The 19,301-nt window shown below is 41.7% G+C and overlaps 1 protein-coding gene across 3 annotated transcripts in view; it reads right to left on the bottom strand.

Moving 5' to 3' along the window:
- TEK (TEK receptor tyrosine kinase) overlaps positions 1 to 19,301 on the bottom strand; it is a 106,502-nt gene that overhangs the window by 30,757 nt on the left and 56,444 nt on the right. For 2 of the 3 annotated variants that reach the window (XM_049623002.1, XM_049623059.1), the window contains exons 5-11: positions 16,251 to 16,382; positions 15,790 to 15,930; positions 14,680 to 14,808; positions 11,146 to 11,297; positions 9,392 to 9,536; positions 3,833 to 3,994; positions 1,934 to 2,068 (exon numbers count right to left, since the gene is read on the bottom strand). In XM_049623002.1, coding sequence (XP_049478959.1) covers positions 1,934 to 2,068; positions 3,833 to 3,994; positions 9,392 to 9,536; positions 11,146 to 11,297; positions 14,680 to 14,808; positions 15,790 to 15,930; positions 16,251 to 16,382 — 996 coding nt within the window. The remainder of the gene's footprint in view (positions 1 to 1,933; positions 2,069 to 3,832; positions 3,995 to 9,391; positions 9,537 to 11,145; positions 11,298 to 14,679; positions 14,809 to 15,789; positions 15,931 to 16,250; positions 16,383 to 19,301) is intronic. The other variant, XM_049623104.1, reaches the window with a different exon arrangement.

Raw genomic sequence — 19,301 nt, 5'->3', positions numbered from 1 at the left:
GTCCAGTGTGGGTCTGTGAAGTGTTTTATGATCTGTTCCATAAATACTTTCCATCTGAGTCAGATTATGTATGACCTTCCCCTTTGATTCATCAGTACTGGCAGAGAGAGAATTAACTACCATTTGCCTTGGAGCAGCAACCTGACCACAGCCAGAAGCCCCTTTGATGTCTTTATCTTCTACTTTATATAGTTTCTGGTATGATTTTTGGTATTTGCTATCTGCTGAGTTCCCAGGAAACCGTTCCTCATTTGCACAATGCTTCTACAAGCACCAGAGTTGCTTTGGAGTTTCCCTTTGGTTTTCTAAGGGTGGCGCTAGTGAGGTGAAACAGGTAGGGTGAGTGAAGTTGGGCAGTCTCTGTTAAGGGAAGCAATACCCCTGCAGGAGACTTAGATGTTCTTTCGTGTTTCACACTCATTAATCCAGATCCTTCTGGACTAAAAATAGGAAAACTGACCAAGTGGGATAAAGAAATGGTGTCTTTGGGCTCCTAGCTAAAATAATAATAATAATAATAATAATAATAATAATAACAACAACAACAACAACAACAACCAAAGAAGTAAAAGGATGTTAAGTCTGAAGATCAACTTAGTAACCACTCAATAAAGTGGGGAAGATGATTCTTACCCTTTAAGGTAATATAAATTAAATATATGTGAACTACAAACTATAAAGCGCTGACCAGGAGACAGCAACAAATGCTTATACCCAATGACCACTAGAAAGGCAAACTTTACAAGGGATCACTCCCCTGTTTCTGACAGGGGTACCTGGGTAGCAGAAAGATGGAGCCTAGGTTAGCATCAAGGAAGCTTCACAGATTCAAAGGATTCTCAATTAACACAATAGAAGGCCAATAGACACTAACATTGATCAACCAAAAAAATATCACTATATTACTCAGAACGTATGGACCGAGGATATGCAAAATCCAGTACAACTCACCAACTTTTTAGAGCTGCAAAATCTTGAGCCTGACTCCCACCCCAAACCTACTGAATTGGAAACTCTGGGGGGGGGGGAGGGGCTCAGATACCTGTTTTAACAGGCTCTCCAGGTAATTCTTATGGACAGTAATGTTTGAGAACCACTGAGGTATATATAATAAGAAATAGCTTGGGCACCTGGGTGGCTCAGGTGTTAAGCATCTGGCTTCCGCTCAGGTCATGATCTCACCGTTGGTGAGTTCAAATCTCATATCAGGTGAGCTCAGGTCCCACTTTGGGTAAATACGAGCCCCACTTGGGGTGAGTCCCACTTCTTTCTTTCTCTCTCTCTCTCTCTCTCTCTCTCTCTCTCTCTGCCCTTCACTCACTTGCACTGTCTTTCTCAAAAAAAAAAAAAGGAAGTAGCTTAAGGAGGTGAAACTGACTGCCTATAGGGAGGAGCACTCGGAGGTGGGGAGGTGACACAGGGGTCTGATCTTTAGATAACAGCCTTTCATTCTATTTGACGTTTCAACTACGGGCATGAATTAGTTTGAAACATTAGAAATTAGTTTTAAAAATAAGTCAACTGGGATTTCTGAAGTATACATGTGGCAAGAGTCTGGCCTAGGCCCTGAAGATGGAAACAGGAAGCTGTTGGTGAAACTCAGGAACCAAGCAGTTGCTGCTAAGTAAATCCCAACTCCTAAGGGATGTCCCTGCCTTCCTGAAGGCTCATCTGCTTCCTCCTCTGTCCCAGACTGCTGCAGACACCCTCCCCCAGGGAGATAGACCAGGAGTGCAGCCCAAATAAAAGAACGATTTGGCTCCAAGCTGTCAACCTTCCTGTCACTTTCCCACCCATTCAAAAGCAAACTCCTTCCCCCTGCACCCCCACCCATCCACTCGCCCACCACCACCCTTCCTGGTCTTCCTTCCTCTTTCCCCTTCCTCCCCGCTCCCACCCAGCGCAGGAATAAATGCCGTTTGCTTCCACTGACCGATAGAAGCAGTGGTGAAGCGTCTCACGGGTCCCGGATGCCCTTCCCCGCCCTCTCCACGCCGGACCAGCTGCACGCAGAGCTCGTATTCTGTGCGAGGTTCCAAATAGTTGAGTGTAACAATCTCATTTGTCACTGAGAAGAGGGAAAGTCCAGGAAACTTAAGTCGGCATTCTCATACCTTGCTTAAATCGGAATGTTGTTATTGTGATGTGAACTAGTGTTTGGTTCTCAGAAATAATGTGTAAGTGAAACAGGCAAGCCATTCCTAACATAAGGGAAAAAAGGCTTTTTAAAGGAAGTTTCCAGGTGACGATGTATACATTTCATGTAGGTCTCTGAGCCAGTTAATCACTTCCACATTTGTCTTTTCATTTGTAGAGTAAAACCACACAAATCCTCAACTATATGAAATAACAATTAGATTTAAGGGAGGGAAAATCCCAATTACAATAATATAAAATAATTTAATTGCCACTGTTTTTAAATACATATGATTGCAGTCAGGCTCTCAACAGAAGAGATTCTTTGGGAGTTTGTTTACAAAGACCGGATAACAGATTTGTAATAGTTACACTACTTGCACAGGAAGGGCTCTGAAGTACTTGAAAACAGAGCCCATAAACAAATAGTTTATGCATGTTTAGCTATTAGCTTTAGCCAGCCTCTGTCCTCCATAGCTATTGCAAACTATTGCCTTATTGTAGGATAAACTCCCAGTTGGTAAGAAAAAAAGAATTGGGCTGTGTATAAGAGTTCTTAGAACACTTTGTGAATGTCCACTTGTAGAAAGTGATGACGGACTAGTACCACCGTATTGAAAAAAAAAAAAAAAAAAGCTGATTTTTAATAAGACCTAGCCATTGATATCGTAAACAGCAACATAGCAAATCAGCCTTATGTCACTGGGATTCTGAATTTCGGCTGAGTCTAGAATAGAATGAAGCGCTCAGTAACAATGCCATGACTTAATTTAACATAGGCCAGCTAGCATTAAGCTCAAACCTCCTTTTGTTCTCCTTGAAACTTCGTCAATTACCTACAGAGAGTATGTGGAGGGCCCTTTTTAGGAACTGACAGGCATAATGATACTAAAGGATGCCTGTTGTCGACAAGTGTGGTAGTGAGAGCTCTAACAAGTTGGTGCTACCATAGCCAGTTGACAATGTTCAGCTTTAAAAAAAAAAAACAACCTGTGATTTCCACATCAGGAAACAAAAAGAACTGCAATTTGTGTTTCAAAATAAATGTAACTGTTTCCGTGAACTGTTGACGGAATTTTATCACATTTTGGGATTTTTTTTCCTTCAGGGAGTTGGGGGAGGGGCAACTCTTTGTCCACATACCGCACCCCCAACCCCAGTTTAGTCTGCCACAGCCCAAACTTTTCAGGTCCAAATTCCTTTCAAAATCTCTGTGTGTTGGGAGCCTGCAGGACAGGGCAAGTCTCAAAAGAGAAAAAGAATGAACAACTCAACACATCAGCAACAATCACCCCTCAGATTTTATACTCTCTCTGCCTTTCCAGCAGGCCCTGGAGTTTCCTATTACCGTATTCATGGCATAAGCATGTATCTTCCACCATGACCCAGCCAGATAGAGTAGCTAAACAGAGGACTGATGAGCCAGAGAAGTGTGGGAAAGACATACTGATATAAATAATAACGCTGGACACAGCCTGGTTCTGTGTCCTGCAGTATACCACAATTTCCAGAAAGTTAGCCCAAGAACTCAGGACCCATGCCCTCTGTCCTGAATACTCTCAAGTGGAACCCTCTGGTATAGCCACTACCCAGGGGCAGAGGAATGGGAGTGGGAGAGAGGATTTCTGTATTTGAGGAATTTTTTTTTCTACCCCTGCCACTTTTTTAGCTGGAGTCTTTCCTGTTCACACCTTACCTTGAATATGCCGCCAAGCCTCATAATGATTAACAGGTTTGTATAGGAGCTTCTTGGATTTGATTGGTCCATCCCCAAAGTAAGGCTCAGAGCTGATGTTGATGACAGCAAAATTATGTCCAGTGTCAATCACGTTTGGGGCATTCAGGGGCTTTGGAAGAACTAAAGAAAATTTCAACAATCAGATTAGTCCTGAACACTTTGGAGCTTGATTATCATTTTTTGGTGGAGGTAGAGGAAGAGTGCCCTTACATTTCCAACAAAACCCTCTTGAGGCAGGTGCAATAGGGAAACACTGGGTAACCGCAGGAGGAACAAAAGACAGGGAACTGAGTCTGAGACCTGACGGAATGTGACATCTGAGTAACCCCTGTGATAGCTCTGTGGTTTCTCACGGCCATAAGAATCCTATTGTTGCTCAGGCTCAAGCACACGTGTACACAGACTCAGTTAGCCTCCAAATTGCCAAGAATGACTCCTGCACTGGGGGCGCTAGAGTACTCCTAGTACTCTTGACTGTGGAGAAGCCACAAGAGAAAAATCAGACTGCGCCTGCATATAGTAGCTGACATGGAGAATGCGTAATAATATGCAGAGTTTTTAGAAGTCCCCGCCTACTCCCACAACCCTACAAGAACATACCATCCCCTAGTTATGACTACCCATAAAAAAGCAGAACCCTACCTCCACCCAAGCGACTCAGATCCTGTATCTGACTGTACCTGCACCCCACCCATCCCCTTTCAGTGTGTACTTGTGCTTTGCAATAAAGCGTCTTCTGCTCCACTTTGACTCCTTCTTGAATTCTTTCTCACAATGAAGTCAATAACCTGGCACTAGGCTGGTGGTTGAGGTCTCAAGGCCGGAGAACTCCCCCACATTTGCCATATCACCCTTAGAGTTCTCTGTTCAGATTCAATGCATTTGCCAGGGGTGTGGTCTCCTGGCTTTCCTCTTGCCCCTCCAAACCATTATCCACAAAGTACTCCTTAAAATATGCTCACTTCCCTGCTCAAGACCTAACTACGGATCCCCATCATGTCTAGAGTAAAATCTAAGATTCATACCATGACCTGCCAGGCCTTGCACAATTGAGCCCCTGCCTCCTCTTGCCCTCACCCAGTACCCTCCAGTGCCATTGACCTTTCAGTTCATCCAACTGACAGTGTACCAAGCTCCCTTCTGTCTCAGGTTCTTTGTACATGTTGTTCTGCCAGCAGTGCTCCAGACCTCCCACTACTCTCTGGTACCTCTTAACTCATCATTCAGCAATCAACTCTCTGATGTGACTTCTTCACAGGGGCCATCCCCAAACCCCAGTTAGGCTTGTGTGTCATACACCTTCACACAACTTACACTTTTCCTTTGTTGCAATTTTCAGAATTTATTATTCTTAGAGATTTTGTGTGATCATTTGACATTGGTCTTCCCTATTAGACTATGCATGGTCTCTCTCTCTCTCAAGCTTAGAGCAATGCAAATTTATTCTTATAGTTCTGGAGGTCAGAAGTCAGACACGGGTCTCACTGGACTAGGATCAAGGTGTTAGCATGGCAGTAAGGGAGCTCTAGGGGAGACTCTGTTTCCTTGTTCTTTCCAACTTCTAGAAACCACCTACATTCCTTGACTCGTGGCTCCTTTCTCCATCTTCAAAGACAACAATATCATGTCTCCTCAACTCTTTTTTCCATTGTGATATCTCTGACTATAACTAAGAAAAATTCTCTGCTTTTAAGGACTCATGTGATTACAGTAGGTCCACCCAGACCATCCAGAATAATCTCCCCATCTCAAAGACCAAGTATTCTCAATGGGGTGAAATAGCAACCCCAAGGTGGTTAAAATTGGTTCTTGCATGATTGGAAAAGCCTCAGATAATACAATGGTTTGTGGCCCTCGAAAGAGCCTAAGTTCATAAACAGATATGCAGTACATTCATGATACTAACATTTTATGGTGTTGGGAGGAGAGTTTGGGAATAAATTTCTAAAGGGGCTCCTTGGTGAAGTGATAATGATAAAAAGGTTGTAAAACACTGCACTGGACTCTAAACCCCGAAAGGACAAAGACCATGGAAGTTTACCAGGTGCTGCGTAATGTTTGTCAATTGAATTTCTAGTGAGTTCTGTAGCTCCACTAACCTATCCTTCTTAAAAATGCACACCTGTTTTTTTCCTCCCCAAGAATGTATGCTAGGTATGTAGAATCTTTCAGATTCTGCCAGTGTTTTTAGTTAGGGCAGTTTCTGAGAAGAGGGCACTGCTGTGAGTAAATTCATTCATTAAGTCATGCTTCCCTTGTATGATCAAATAAGACCACCTATTTGCTTAAACCATCGAATGCTTATTTTATTATAGCTATTAATACCAGTATCTTATAAAAGGGATACTTTTACAAGCATGAAACAAACTGCCCCAAAGCTTCCTCTTAGTAATTTATCATTTTATTTTTTGTCTTTTAATAATTTTTATGGAGGAACACCTGGGTGGCTCAGTCAGTTAAGCATTTGACTTCAGCTCAGGACATCTCACAGTCCGTGAGTTAGAGCCCCGCATTGGGCTCTGTGCTGACAGCTCGGAGCCTGGAGCCTGCTTCAGATTCTGTGTCTCCCTCTCTCTGACCCTCCCCTGCTCATGCTCTGTCTCTCTCTGTCTCAAAAATAACCATTAAAAAAATTTAATAATTTTTATTGAGATATGCATAATGTAAAGTGCAAAAATCTTAAGTGTGTTTAGCTCAAGGGACTTTACCTGGGTACACACCCATGTAACCATGACCCAGACTGAAACACAGTACATTTCCAGCGCCTCCTCGCCCCCCGAAAGGGAACTCTTGTGCCCCTGCCCTGTCAATAGGGAATTATTTTCCTGGCTTCTGTCATTATCAATTAGGTTTGTCTGTTTTTTAGCTTTATATAAATGGAATCATAAAGCATATATTTTTGTTGCTCAATATTATGTCTATGTATTGTTGCAGGAATTAATTTTTTTGCTATTTAATATTGCATTGTAGGATGTTATGAGCTGAATTGTGTTCCCCCAAACACAATTATTATGTGTATGCATATGTGTATGCATATCTGTTATGTACTTAAACAGATCCTACACTGAATTCTTAACCCCTAGTACCTTGGAATATATTTGAAGATAGGGTCTTTAAAGAGGTCATTAAGTTAAAATGGCATTAGGTCTGTTCCTAATCCAATATAACCGTCGTCCTTTTTAGAAGATTAAATCAGGACACACACAAAGGGAAGACCATATGAAAAATACAGGGAAAAGAGAGCCATTCATAAGCCAAGGAGTGAGGCCTTAGGAGAAAAATCAGCTCTGCTGAAACCTTAATCACTCACCTGGCCTCCAGCACTTGAGAAAACAAATTTCCATTGTTTAAGCCACCTAGTCTGCGGAACTTTGTACGGCAACCCTGGCAAACCGTTGTATATGAATATACTACAATTTATGTATCCTTTATGATGTTGATTGATGTTTGCGTTAATTTCAATTTGGGGCTATTATGAATAAAACTGCTCTGAACATTACTGAAGATGTCTTTTTGAACATACACCCTCACTTCTTTTGAGCATGTATCTAGGAGAACTGCCAGGTCATAGGTATGTGAATGATTAGTATATATTTTCAGTTTTTCAAACCAGATTTGTCCAATTTTGTTTTTTGGTGGAAAAAACCCTTATCTTTTTTTTTTTTTTTTTTTATGTATAAACTATGATTAAAGACACTGATTAAATTACCTAATGGCTATTTCCATTTTATGGATATCAGTAATTATGACATGAAGAGGCATCCGTAACCTAGTAAAACAGATGCTTCTATGCACTGATGCTGTGTGCTGTGACTTCCACCAAAAAACAAAAATGAGAACTACTGACTCTTCTGAATCTTAGCAACATGGTTTATTTTTGACTTATTTATTTTCCATGGGCAGCAAACATTTCAACAAGCTTAAAAATAAGGTAATTTGTCTTGTCTGTATATCATTTCCTTCCTTTCAAGAACACGCAAGATATAAGAAATTATTTTGATCGTGTGAATGTTCTACTGAATAAAACAGATCAGGGCTTTTTTCCAGTAACCCAAAAAATATTAAAGATTCTTTGGCATTTTACACAGATCCTCAGGGTACAGAATCCAAACGTATAAGGCTGTATTCAGGCTAATGTTGTTATTGGTCTTTCAAAAAAAGATTAGGTTCTGGGCATTTACATTTATTTCACTTATGGGAATTAGCTCTGGGATAGCCCAAAGATTCCTAATCAAGTAGCAAAATGGGTCAAATACAAGTCAGCGTTGGTTATCTTGCTTCTTAATCTTTAACACAACAGACTCAGAAAATAAAATGGTCTAGAAAAGATGGTGGAGTATTTGGAGTCAGGAGACCCAGGTTCAAAACTCAGATTTACTTCTTAAGAGATACGCTATCTTACACAAGTTAACTAACCCCTCTGAATTTGTTTTCTGACTGGTGAAGTGGTCATAACAACATCTATCACCCACAGTTCTTATAAAAATTAAATAAGATGAGTTATGTGAGGCACTTAGCTTGGTGCCTTTTCTTTGTACAACACATATCAGAGAGCTGTTTGCTGTTTTTGTCTAAATGAGTTCATAAGAAACTGACAAATTTAGGGACGCCTGGATGGCCCAGGTATTTAAGCATCCGACTTTGGCTCAGGTCATGGTCTCGCGGTTTGTGAGTTCGAGCCCTGTGTCGGGCTCTGTGCTGACAGCTCGGAGCCTGGAGTCTGCTTCAGATTCTGTGTCTCCCTCACCCTCTGCCCCTCCCCCCACTCATGCTCTGTCTCTCTCTCTCTCAAAAATGAATAAACGTTTTTAAAACACGTTTTAATAAAATGAAGCTGACATTTAAAATTCCTTGTGGTATCCATGTATACCAGCCAAGCTAACTTGAATTTACCTCCACGTTGCTTCTTCCGCTCAAGCCAAGAATGTACATACACCCACTTAGATTAATTTGAATTTTGAATACTAATTCAGAGCAGGAAGAATACTCACAATGCTGAATATGTGAAAGAAATCATTCATGTTCATTATATAGCATAGTCTGGATTTCATAATAAATGAGTAAGCCTCAAAGTATTTGCCAAATTATCCTGTGCAATAATGAATAGAATGAAGTCAAACTTTTCATGAAATATTAACACTATAAGACAAGTTGTTCCAGACACAACTCCAAGTGTTTTTACATATTTAACAAATTTTCACAGTAACCCTGAGAGATAGATAAACTAAGCTTTATTTTCAAATAAAGATAGGCTCACAGAGGTTAAATTCAATTGCTCAGGGCTATAGACAGGTGTCTGGCTACTAGGGACAAAAATTAAACCCAGGGCTGTGTGACTCCACAGGTTGTATACTTAATTCCTCCCTTCCATTTTCATGCATATAAAAAGTTGTTAAGATTTCCTATCCTGGAAAATATCCTAACGTCATCTTAGTGCTCAGATAACATTTCTATCTTGGAGAAGCACCCAATGATACATAAAGGATACAAGCTCTACTTCTATAAAACAGAGCTTACCTTTAACAGAAATGTTGAAAGGCTTTTCCACCATCCCAGCCACTGTGTTCACACTGCAGACCCAGACCCCTGAGTCAGGGGGGAGGACCCGGTGGATGGTGAATGTGGCCACTGACAGATGACCCGTATGGTTGAAGTCTTTTGGCTGGAAGGGATGAATACAAATAAAAGCTTCTAGGGAGGCAAAACACACGAAAGGTCCATAACACTGACCCCACCTCATTGTTTGATAAGAAGTTTTCTAGGAGAGATTAAGAAACCAAATGCAATGCTAGTATAATCATTGGCTTATTTCCAAAGCTATTGTAGTAGCCCTGAAAGTTTATATTGGATAGATGCCCTCTCAGATCCTGCTGTTGTGTTTGTATGTTTGGGAGTGTGGGGTAAACACTTACAAGCTAGGAATCTAATTATTTTAAACAGCTTCTGGTAACATTTGTTCCTTCCTGGTTTAATACGGAGATGGCTGGTGAGAGGACAAAATGGCTTCCTAAAATGATTGAGGAGCTGTCAAGTGTGGTGTTGTGGGAAAAATCAGGGCTCTGAGGACAAATGAACCTCAAGTCACATCCCTGCTCTGCCACTTTTCACCAATTTCTTAATTACTCAACTTCACCCAGCCAATTTCCACTTCTACAAAAAGGGAACAGGTAATGTTTAGCAACATGTTGTATACAGTATGGTTGACCCTCACTAGATGGTAGCTCTTACTTCCAATAACTCGTGAAAAGGCCAACAAGATTTTAAGAAGCTGTCAGTTTGTTTCACTACCCAATGAATTCTTTGAATGGAATCAAGAACATCTGATGTGTAGACACCAGTAATGGCACATTTTCTACCTATCCTGCCCTCAAGAGGTCACTCGCATCTACCCTATTGTCAAGGTGATGTTCAATCATCTTTGAGAGAAAAAAAGGTAACCATTTCAAAATCTTTGGATAAGAAAATACATCAACTTTCTCATCACTTGTGACACAGAGAAATTTGGGGAAGTCCTGTCTGTGCTGCATTTGGGATTGTTGGGAGAAAAAAGGCAAACATATTGGAGAAGTTGTTTAGTCCTTTCCAGCAGAGAAGAACTGCTATGACAGCACACTAACCAGAGCTGAGCGCCAGCAAGGGCAGAGTGAAGTAGTAGGAGGGCCAAGGAATGTCCTCAGATCCAAGGGATTCCATGGATCACGGTTTCTGAACAGGAAACGTGGGAGCAGATTCATCTAGAGTCAAAAGGACTGTGCTGAACTCCCCTCTTTACACTCTGCTAATTTTTGCTCCCAAAAGTGTTGTAGAAGTAGACCAGTCATCAAAGCACCATTTCCTGATAGCACTGGGGGGTAACACGTGAATCTCCTGCTGATTCATGGGGCCACACCTACCTTACCACACACTTTGGTGGCCACAAGACCGCCTCATTCTTCCTGATAGGAGAAGTTAGAACATGGGGATAGTTCGGGGGGCCGAGTCTTGCACAGGCTGATACATACTTCTCAACACACACAGTTGGAAAGTTCTGCAGGATGAGTGCCAGCCTTGGTGGATAGACTGTGGTGGTCTATTTCCAACCTTGCACCATAGCTCTGACCAGGCTGTGTTGAATCTGCTCTACCTCCCCAGAGACATGGCATTTTGTCAAAGCTAACAGTACACTGGCTTAGGAGGACACAAGCCTTGTGTGGAATCTAGCCTTTAGTGAGGGGATTACTGCATAGAAAGCATCTAGTGGTGTCAGGAGACAGGTTAAGAATGACTCTTACATGGAGCACTGTTCCATCCGGCTTCACGAGAGTCATTTCTTCATTAGCAGGCAGTGGCCAACCAGACGCCTTGCAGATGGGATTAAATTTACCACTGTTTACTTCTATGTGATCCGGCAAATCCTCTATCTTTGGGACCATCCTTGGCATGCCTGCATGAAGAAAACAGCATTGTGGCATCTAATCTTTAACACAGCAGCAAGAGTAATACAAGCAGCTACCATTTAGCAAGTTACACCCCAGGTAAGAACTCTGCAAATGTTATATCATTTTATCATCACATAATACACTTTTAGGGGGTATGCTCTTGTAGTCCCCATTTTACAGATGAGGAGACTGAGGCTCTGAGTCCAGAATCAAGCTCAGATCTGTATGAATCCAGAGTCCACACTCTGCCATAATGTCCTGCTCTCCTCCATGGATCTGGGATGGACAGTCTCTATATTAAAATGATTATCATGGCCACATCCCCCTGGCCTTACTTTTCAGCTCCTTTTACTTTTTAAGAAAATGTTAACAAAAACAAAAGCAAAGAAAAAAAAACCCAAAACTAGGTTCTCATTGACTCAGCCAATGACCCCACCTATTTGCTGATCCTCCGTTCTGATATACAAGACATGTCTCATTGATTGGGAATCTCCAAGTAGCAGGCTATTAAAAACATTCACATTTACATGCCCGAAGTAGACTATAACTGCCCCAGATTGGTTTCTAGGCAACAGCCAATCAAAAGCGTTGCTGCCAATACTGAAAGTAAAGGTCTCTGGTAGCAACAAGGGTATCATGACTCCTTGCTGAATATCTATGTAGTAGAATGGATAATCCTGAAATAGAACAATTTTATTCTCAATCGTAAGGTATTTGAGAACCTCAGACCCTTCGTAAGTAAACGTGAAATAAGGCAGAAAGCAGTCCATCACTTAGTGAGGAATGTGGATGATGTAAGTGCCCCCAGAGCGGCAGTGACTTACATGCTGTTTTATGGAGGGGCAGGGGGAGGCCACAGTAAACCACAATATTGATATTTTATATTGATATCTTGTTTCTCGGGCCCAGATTATGATGAGGAAAGGGTATGGAGCAGGAGGGAAAGAAGTCTAATAACGGCAGAGGTAATTCCTTGATATATCTGTAGACTTGAAGGGATTATGATTAGAATCTACCAGATTTTGGGGGCACCTGTGTGGCTCAGTCAGTTAAATGGCTGACTTCGGCTCAGGTCATGATCTCACGGTGTGTGGGTTCGAGCCCTGCATCGGGCTCTGTGCTGACAGCTCAGAGCGTGGAGCCTGCTTCAGATTCTGTGTCTCCCTCTCTCTCTGCCCCTCCCCCACGCTTTTTAAAAAGAAAGAATCTACCAGATTTTTCAGCATCAGAAGGTACTGGAGTAGGAATTTTAAAAAGTGCTTTGATATTTTTTTTAATTTTAATTTTTTATAAAGTGTATTTATTTTGAGAGAGAGACAGAGAGAGTGAGTTGGGGAGGGGCTGACAGAGAGGGAAAGAGAGAATCCCAAGCAAGCTCCACACTGTCAGACTGGAGCCCAATGCAGGGCTCAACCTTGAGAACCGTGAGATCATGACCTGAGCCGAAACCAAGAGTCAGATGTTTAACCGACTGAGCCACCCAGGTGTCCCAAAAGTGCTTCCATACTTTTAATCCAGTGAAGTCTTTCCTTCATCGTTGCCTTGTGTTTCCTGCTGTCAGAGGTGCAGGGGGAGGGAGAGCAGAACTGGGGGGAAGGAGACTGCTCTCTGAAAGCCAGGGGGGCAGGGTCTGGGCCTGAGGTTCTCACACCTTTTGCAACATCAGACTTAGAACAGAAAAGCAGGTATAAAATTGAAAATCCAGATCCTTCAGCTTCTCAGTTGCCTATTTTCAACACGATCCTCCGGCAGCCCCAAGACCTTTCCCTCCCTTCCTAGACTCTCCCAGGTTCCTACTCTGCAGTAGAGTCCGAACATGGCGGAAAGAAGTGAACATGTAAAGCTCAGCCAAAGCCTTTGGGAAAACAGTCGTTGGTATTTTCCTCCCATATCTGTTCTGATTCTAAAAACGAACAGAGAAAAAGCTGTGAAGCTCTCGGTTTTGCTGTTCTGAGTGTAGATTTTTTTCTGTAACAGTGACATTTATAGGATTGAAAAGGTGCTATGTGTTTATTATTTGTAAATAATAATATTATTTAGTATTAATACTATTAATATTAATATTTTGAAAATATGCAAAAATATGCTTCTTTTAATTTTAAAAAGTATATTCTAGGGCAGGAGTTGGCAAACATTTTCTGTACAGGACTAGACAGTACATATTTTCGGCTTTGCAAGCTAAAAGTTCTCTAGTAACTAACTACTCAACTCTGCTGTGGTGTGAAAGCAGCCATACATTATATGTTCTAAAGGAACAAGCGTGGCTGTGTTCCAGTAAAATTTTCTTTATAACAGATGGTAGGGAAATAAAAAGGAATGAAGTACTGATATATACTACAATACAATTAAACCTCAAAATAGTATAGTCAATGAACAAAGCCAGCCACAAAAGACCACATAATGTATAATTCCACTTACAGTTTATGAAATGTCAAGAATAAGTACATCTACAGAAACAAAGTAAATTAATGGTTGCCAGGGGCTGGGAGGAGCAGAAAATGGGAGTTAGAGCCAGTAGGTACAAGATTTCTTTTGGTATGGCAGAAACATTCTAAAATTAGATTATGGTGATGGTTGCACAACCCTAAATATACCAAAAAAATTATTGAACTGTACATTTAAAAGGGATGAACTTCATGGTATAAAAATTCTGCTTCAATAAAGCTGTAAAAATTGTGGATTGGGGGGCACCTGGGTGGTTCAGTTGGTTAAGCAGCTGACTTTGCCTCAAGTCATGATCACACAATTCATGAGTTCAAGCCCCACATTGAGCTCTCTGCTGTCAGCACAGAACCTGCTTCGGATCCTCTGACCCCCGCTCTCTCTCTCTGCCCCTTCCCCACTGGTTCTCTCTATATATATCTCAAAATAAATAAATAAACATTAAAAAAAAAAAAAGAGCGGGCTGGAGTTGGTCTGTGGGTCAGGTTTTGCTCTAGGGTAATTTCTGAACTAGAATTATTAAAATTTTATCTTGAGGGTAATCTTTTTGTTTTTCCTTCTTTTTTGTATCTTGCTTTTCAAAAATAGCCTGCGTCCAAATCCCTCCAAAGCAGTTCTTCCCTGTTGTGCATATCCAGGGAAAAGACTGGTCTCAGAGAAGGGACAAAAGGTAGGCAGAGCCCTCAGCTAGCCAGTCATCATTGAATGTGCCACAAAGTGCCTATGGTTTACTCCTAGTGGAAGGAGAAACAAAGGCCACTATGAGGGCATGCATAAGAGAACTAGAATGGTGTCCTTTAGGACTCAGGATATATTCTTCCCACCTTCTGGATGGAAATAGAAGTGGATTGAGGAATGTGGGCTGCTGGGGCAAGAATTATAACCAGCAAAGCTCAGCTCAGACATGCTGAACATGGCCCGAACTACAGTGTTACCTTGCTTTACCTTCTTTCTCACACTGGAGCCCTTGGCGTTCTGGAGAGCAGAGACATCCTTGGAACCGATCACACGTCTCCCCGTGGCTGCACCTGCATGTAAGCTTACAGTCTGGCCCATAATAACCAGGCTGGCACGCTGCAGACAAAGACACCAGAACCACCATTAACACTGGGGAAGTGAGAAAACTAAGGCTGTGGGTGGCTAGTTTTGTCTAAGCTATTTATCGGGTGAGATAAAATCCTAAAAATTATATCCACTGTTACTTTTAACTTGTTTTAAAGAGGACTACTAGAAAGTTATCAGTTACATATGTGGCTTGGTTCTATTTCTACTGAACTGCTCTGCCCCAGAACATTGTTACCAAATCACCAGGACTCCATCATAGTTCTCAATATGGCAGATGTGGAAGCAGCTGATTTTGTGAGGTAAATACTGACAACCCTTGGAGCTATGGTGAATTCGCCACATTAGCATTCATAAGAGAGGGTCTGGCAACCTTGACTGCGTGTTCGTGGCAAGCTACTGTATCACAGGACGTGTGAAACCGTACTTGAAAGATGTGAAACACATACCACTCAGTCTCACTGAACAGGAAGGTATATTTTAGAAAGGGCAGAGGGACTCTTTGAGTAGGTGAAGTTAGTACTGCCTAAGTAAGGTCCACAGAAGAAAAGATCTTCCTCTATGTTCATATCCCAAATCCTGTCTGGATCGGGCCTAAGAGTCCTGATATTTATATCCCACTGAAAAAACAAATCCTCTATGGCCTTCCAACTCCAAGTGTGGTCTGAAAACCAACAGCATGAGCACCATCTGGGAGCTTGTTAGAAACAGAGATGCCCAGGTGCCAGTCCAGACCTATGGAATCAGCACCTGTGTTTCAATAAGAACCCAGGTGATATGCATGAGAAGTACATTCTATAAAGTCCAGAGTCTTAATTATGAAAACATAATTAACTTCAGATGAAAACATCCGTGATTCAAAACCCTGTAGCCCAGCATTGGGCCGCTGACTGGACAGCCCGGGTGTATCCCACACTATTATTTCCAGCAAGCTGGACCTCCTTGGTATACCTGCTAGAACTTTCTCTGTTCAGGGGTGTGACTGGTACATACCTTCATTGCACTGCAGACCCTGCCACCCTGTGGCACAGGAACACCCGTAGGGGTCTGGGAGACAGAACACATACGACTTGCATCCCTCCGGTCCACCACACCTTTCTTTACAAGTTCTGCCGAATGTGTGCAGTTCACAAGCTTGGAGGGGAAGAAAAAGAGGACTCACAGTCAAACAGTCAACCCCTTGGAATGTAGGAGTCTTCTTTTAAAGGGTCTCTCCTAGACTTGTGGATATGGAAAATAAGCCAATCTCATCTGTGGCATGGACAGCTTTTCAGTGGCCGGCAATCAAGCACCTCTAGGAAAGGATACCTTTTTCCAATTCACACCAAGTTACCATATGGCCTAACACAAGCCATTTAGTTTCTGTTCCCAATTGTGCCCAGGGTTCGAATTCTAAATCCAGCAATGACAGCTTTTGAAATCTATAACTTACTCAGCAAGTACTCTTGACTTACCCTTCTCACATGTCCTCCCCATAAACCCAGGTGGGCAAATGCATTCTCCTGTATCCTCATGGCAGATACCGTTGTTCATACAAACAGTGCAGATGCGGTTGCATTCAGGTCCCCACTTCTGAGCTTCACATCCTTTCAAGGAAAACAAGGCTCTGGTGAGTAGAGCACATTAACTCAGCAAACATTTACTGGGCACCCACGACCCGTCAGTCATTTTAGTGGACACTGGTAAATGAAGATAATCTTTGCTCTCTAAAAGTTAATGGTCTTATATGAAAAACAGACATGGAAACAGGAAATAAGGATCAAAATAAAGACAAGGAGTATCTAATCCTGTCTTGGGGATGGAAGAGGATACACAGGAAGGCTTCCCAGAGGAGGTGTGTGTGAGTTGAATCTGCAGGACCATGTAATTAGCAAACAAGACAGGCTGCAGAGTGTGTTCTGAGCAAAAGCGAGATAGGGGAGGAAAGCCTGGCGTGTTCAAGAGCTGCGGGAATGGTTAGAGATAGAGCAATGGTTTTCAAAGTGTGATCCCTGACCAACAGCTTCTCCAGTACCTGGAAATCTGCTGGAGATGCCAACCTCAAACGTACTCCCCATCCATGACCTAATGAATGAGAACCCCGGAGGTGGTCTAGCAACCATGTTTACCAAGTCCTCCAGAGAATGCATGCCAGAGTGTGAAAATCGCCGGTCTAAAGTACGTAGAGCAAAGAGTCAGCTAAAAAAGCAAGCAGAAGCTAGTAGCATTCACCTAGTTTTTCAAGAACATACAAGAAGTGAAGCAAGACACACAGAACCCAAAATACAAGAATGGTAAAATGCTTCTAGATTCTTTTTCATGGAAATTCGCACCAGGTGATTTTCGGTGGTTAATTATATCCAAGGACACCTTCTGATGTAAGGGAAAAAACTCAGGGGGATTTGGATGATCCTTTGTGGTCAGGAATTTAATTTCTCATCTGAAAGCAACTAGTGTCTTTGTCCCTGAATATTAGTCTCACAGTGGTAAGCTTGGACCTGTGCCTACAGCTGATGTAACTTTATAACTGCTTTGGCAAGAACTCCTGGTTATCAGTATTTTCTCTGAAATAAGCAGGAAGACGGTCTACCCGGACCCTTTCTTACAGACTTCCACTTAATAGATAAAGCTACAAAATGTCTAAAAGCTAATATTTACATGCCTTAATATATAAAGGGAAAAATACTTCTGCACGATTAGTGATTTCTTGAGAGCCAGACCACAAGTTATCTGCACATGTTGAAAACTAATGATGGCAGCCTATGGAGATGATAGTGGGCTTCCTCTTATATGAAACTATGTCTCTAACTATATACTTCTCTATAGACCTGTCCCAGCTTCTCCCCTAATCCTGGCAAGGGTGAAAGAATAAAGATTGGGGAAAGACTTGGGGTGACCTCTTGGGGATGAAGAAGCCAGGTAGAGTTTGTTGATGAGCAACAGGCTTCTATGCAATCATAGATGTTGTTGATGAGCAATCAGGCTTCTATGATTTTCTTCAAACACCCTGAGGTTTTATATTTCAGGAAACCAAATACTCATGCATACAGAGAGAAATCCTATAAACTCAATGGTTGTGAGAGATCTTTTATCAGAGAGAGAATTTATATTGGAGAGAAATCCTATAGATAAAACCAGTGTGATTTTTAACATGAAGTCTTTATGCACCGATTATTCCTAGGTTTCAATTCGTCCTAGAGAGACACCCTACAGTTATGAGAAATGGACAAATGCCTTTGGCTATACCTCATTTCTTTTCTTTTTTTTTTTTTTAATTTTTTTTCATGTCTTCATTTATTTTTGAGACAGAGAGAGACAGAGCATGAGCAGGGGAGGGGCAGAGAGAGAGGAAGACACAGAATCCGAAGCAGGCTTCAGGCTCCAAGCTGTGAGCACAGAGCCCAACACAGGACTCAAACTCATGGAGTGTGAGATCATGACCTGAGCTGAGGTTGGACGCTCAACCAACTGAGGCGCCCCTGTACATCATTTCTTAAAATATCAAATAAATCATACTGGGGAAAAATACTCTTAAATGGGATGGGTTGTAGCCTAATTCAAACTTTCTTAGAACGATTTTAGATATTAGCCATGCTTCTCAAATACTTCCACCAAAATACTCCTAAAAACAGCAAAGGAATGAACATGTGTTCCTAGCAATCTCAAGGTATAAGCTAGAGATCAAAATGTGTTTGAAATCTTTCACTTTATCTTTAAAAATCAGGTGAGTTTCAAATTCTAGTCTACATTAAGTTATGTTTGTTTTCACATTAAAAAAAAATGTTAGGGGCACCTGGGTGACTCAGTCGATTAAGCGTCCGACTCCTGGTTTTCGGCTCAGGTCATGATTTTGAGGTTTGTGATCAAGTCTCAGGTTGGGCTCTGCACTGACAAGCATGGAGCCTGCTTGGAATTCTGCCCGCCCCCCCCCCTTTCTCTCTCTCTCTCTCTGCCCCTCCCCCACTTGCACGTTCACTCTCTCTCTCAGAATAAATAAATTTTAAAAACATAAGAAAAAGAAAGCTAAGTCTTTTACCATAGGTCAACATCTGATGTTTCTGATATTGCTAGAAAATGTGCCTACATACTTCAGACTCTGAGTACTGCTGGTACATCTAAATGAAATGAAGATAAACTGTGCTTTTGCCATTTGGACTCTCCATGAGAGCAGTGGGATAAAAGGAGATTTCACTTGACCAAACCAGATGAACCACACTTTTCATACTTCTACTACCATTCTGAGGTGACAGGGATTCATCTTATTATCCTTGTATTTTCATACCAACACAATGCTGGACACAGAGTTATGATCAATACACATTTGTTGAACAAACGAATGAATAAATGAATATAATGCAAAGCAAAAGCAAAACTGTTGATGAGTTAGAGATTCCGATCATTAGAATGACAGAGTGGCCCAAATACTTAGGTCTGGGTATTTAAGAGCATGAAGGCTTGGCAGAGCTGGGAAAATTCAAGGCAAGTTTTTCTCTCTATAAATCAATCTCTTATAAAAACTAATGGTG

Source organism: Panthera uncia, chromosome D4, assembly GCF_023721935.1.
Source record: "Panthera uncia isolate 11264 chromosome D4, Puncia_PCG_1.0, whole genome shotgun sequence".
NCBI lineage: Eukaryota > Metazoa > Chordata > Mammalia > Carnivora > Felidae > Panthera > Panthera uncia.
The sequence above is the reverse complement of the archived record's forward strand: the minus strand, read 5'-3'. Positions and strand labels throughout refer to the sequence as shown.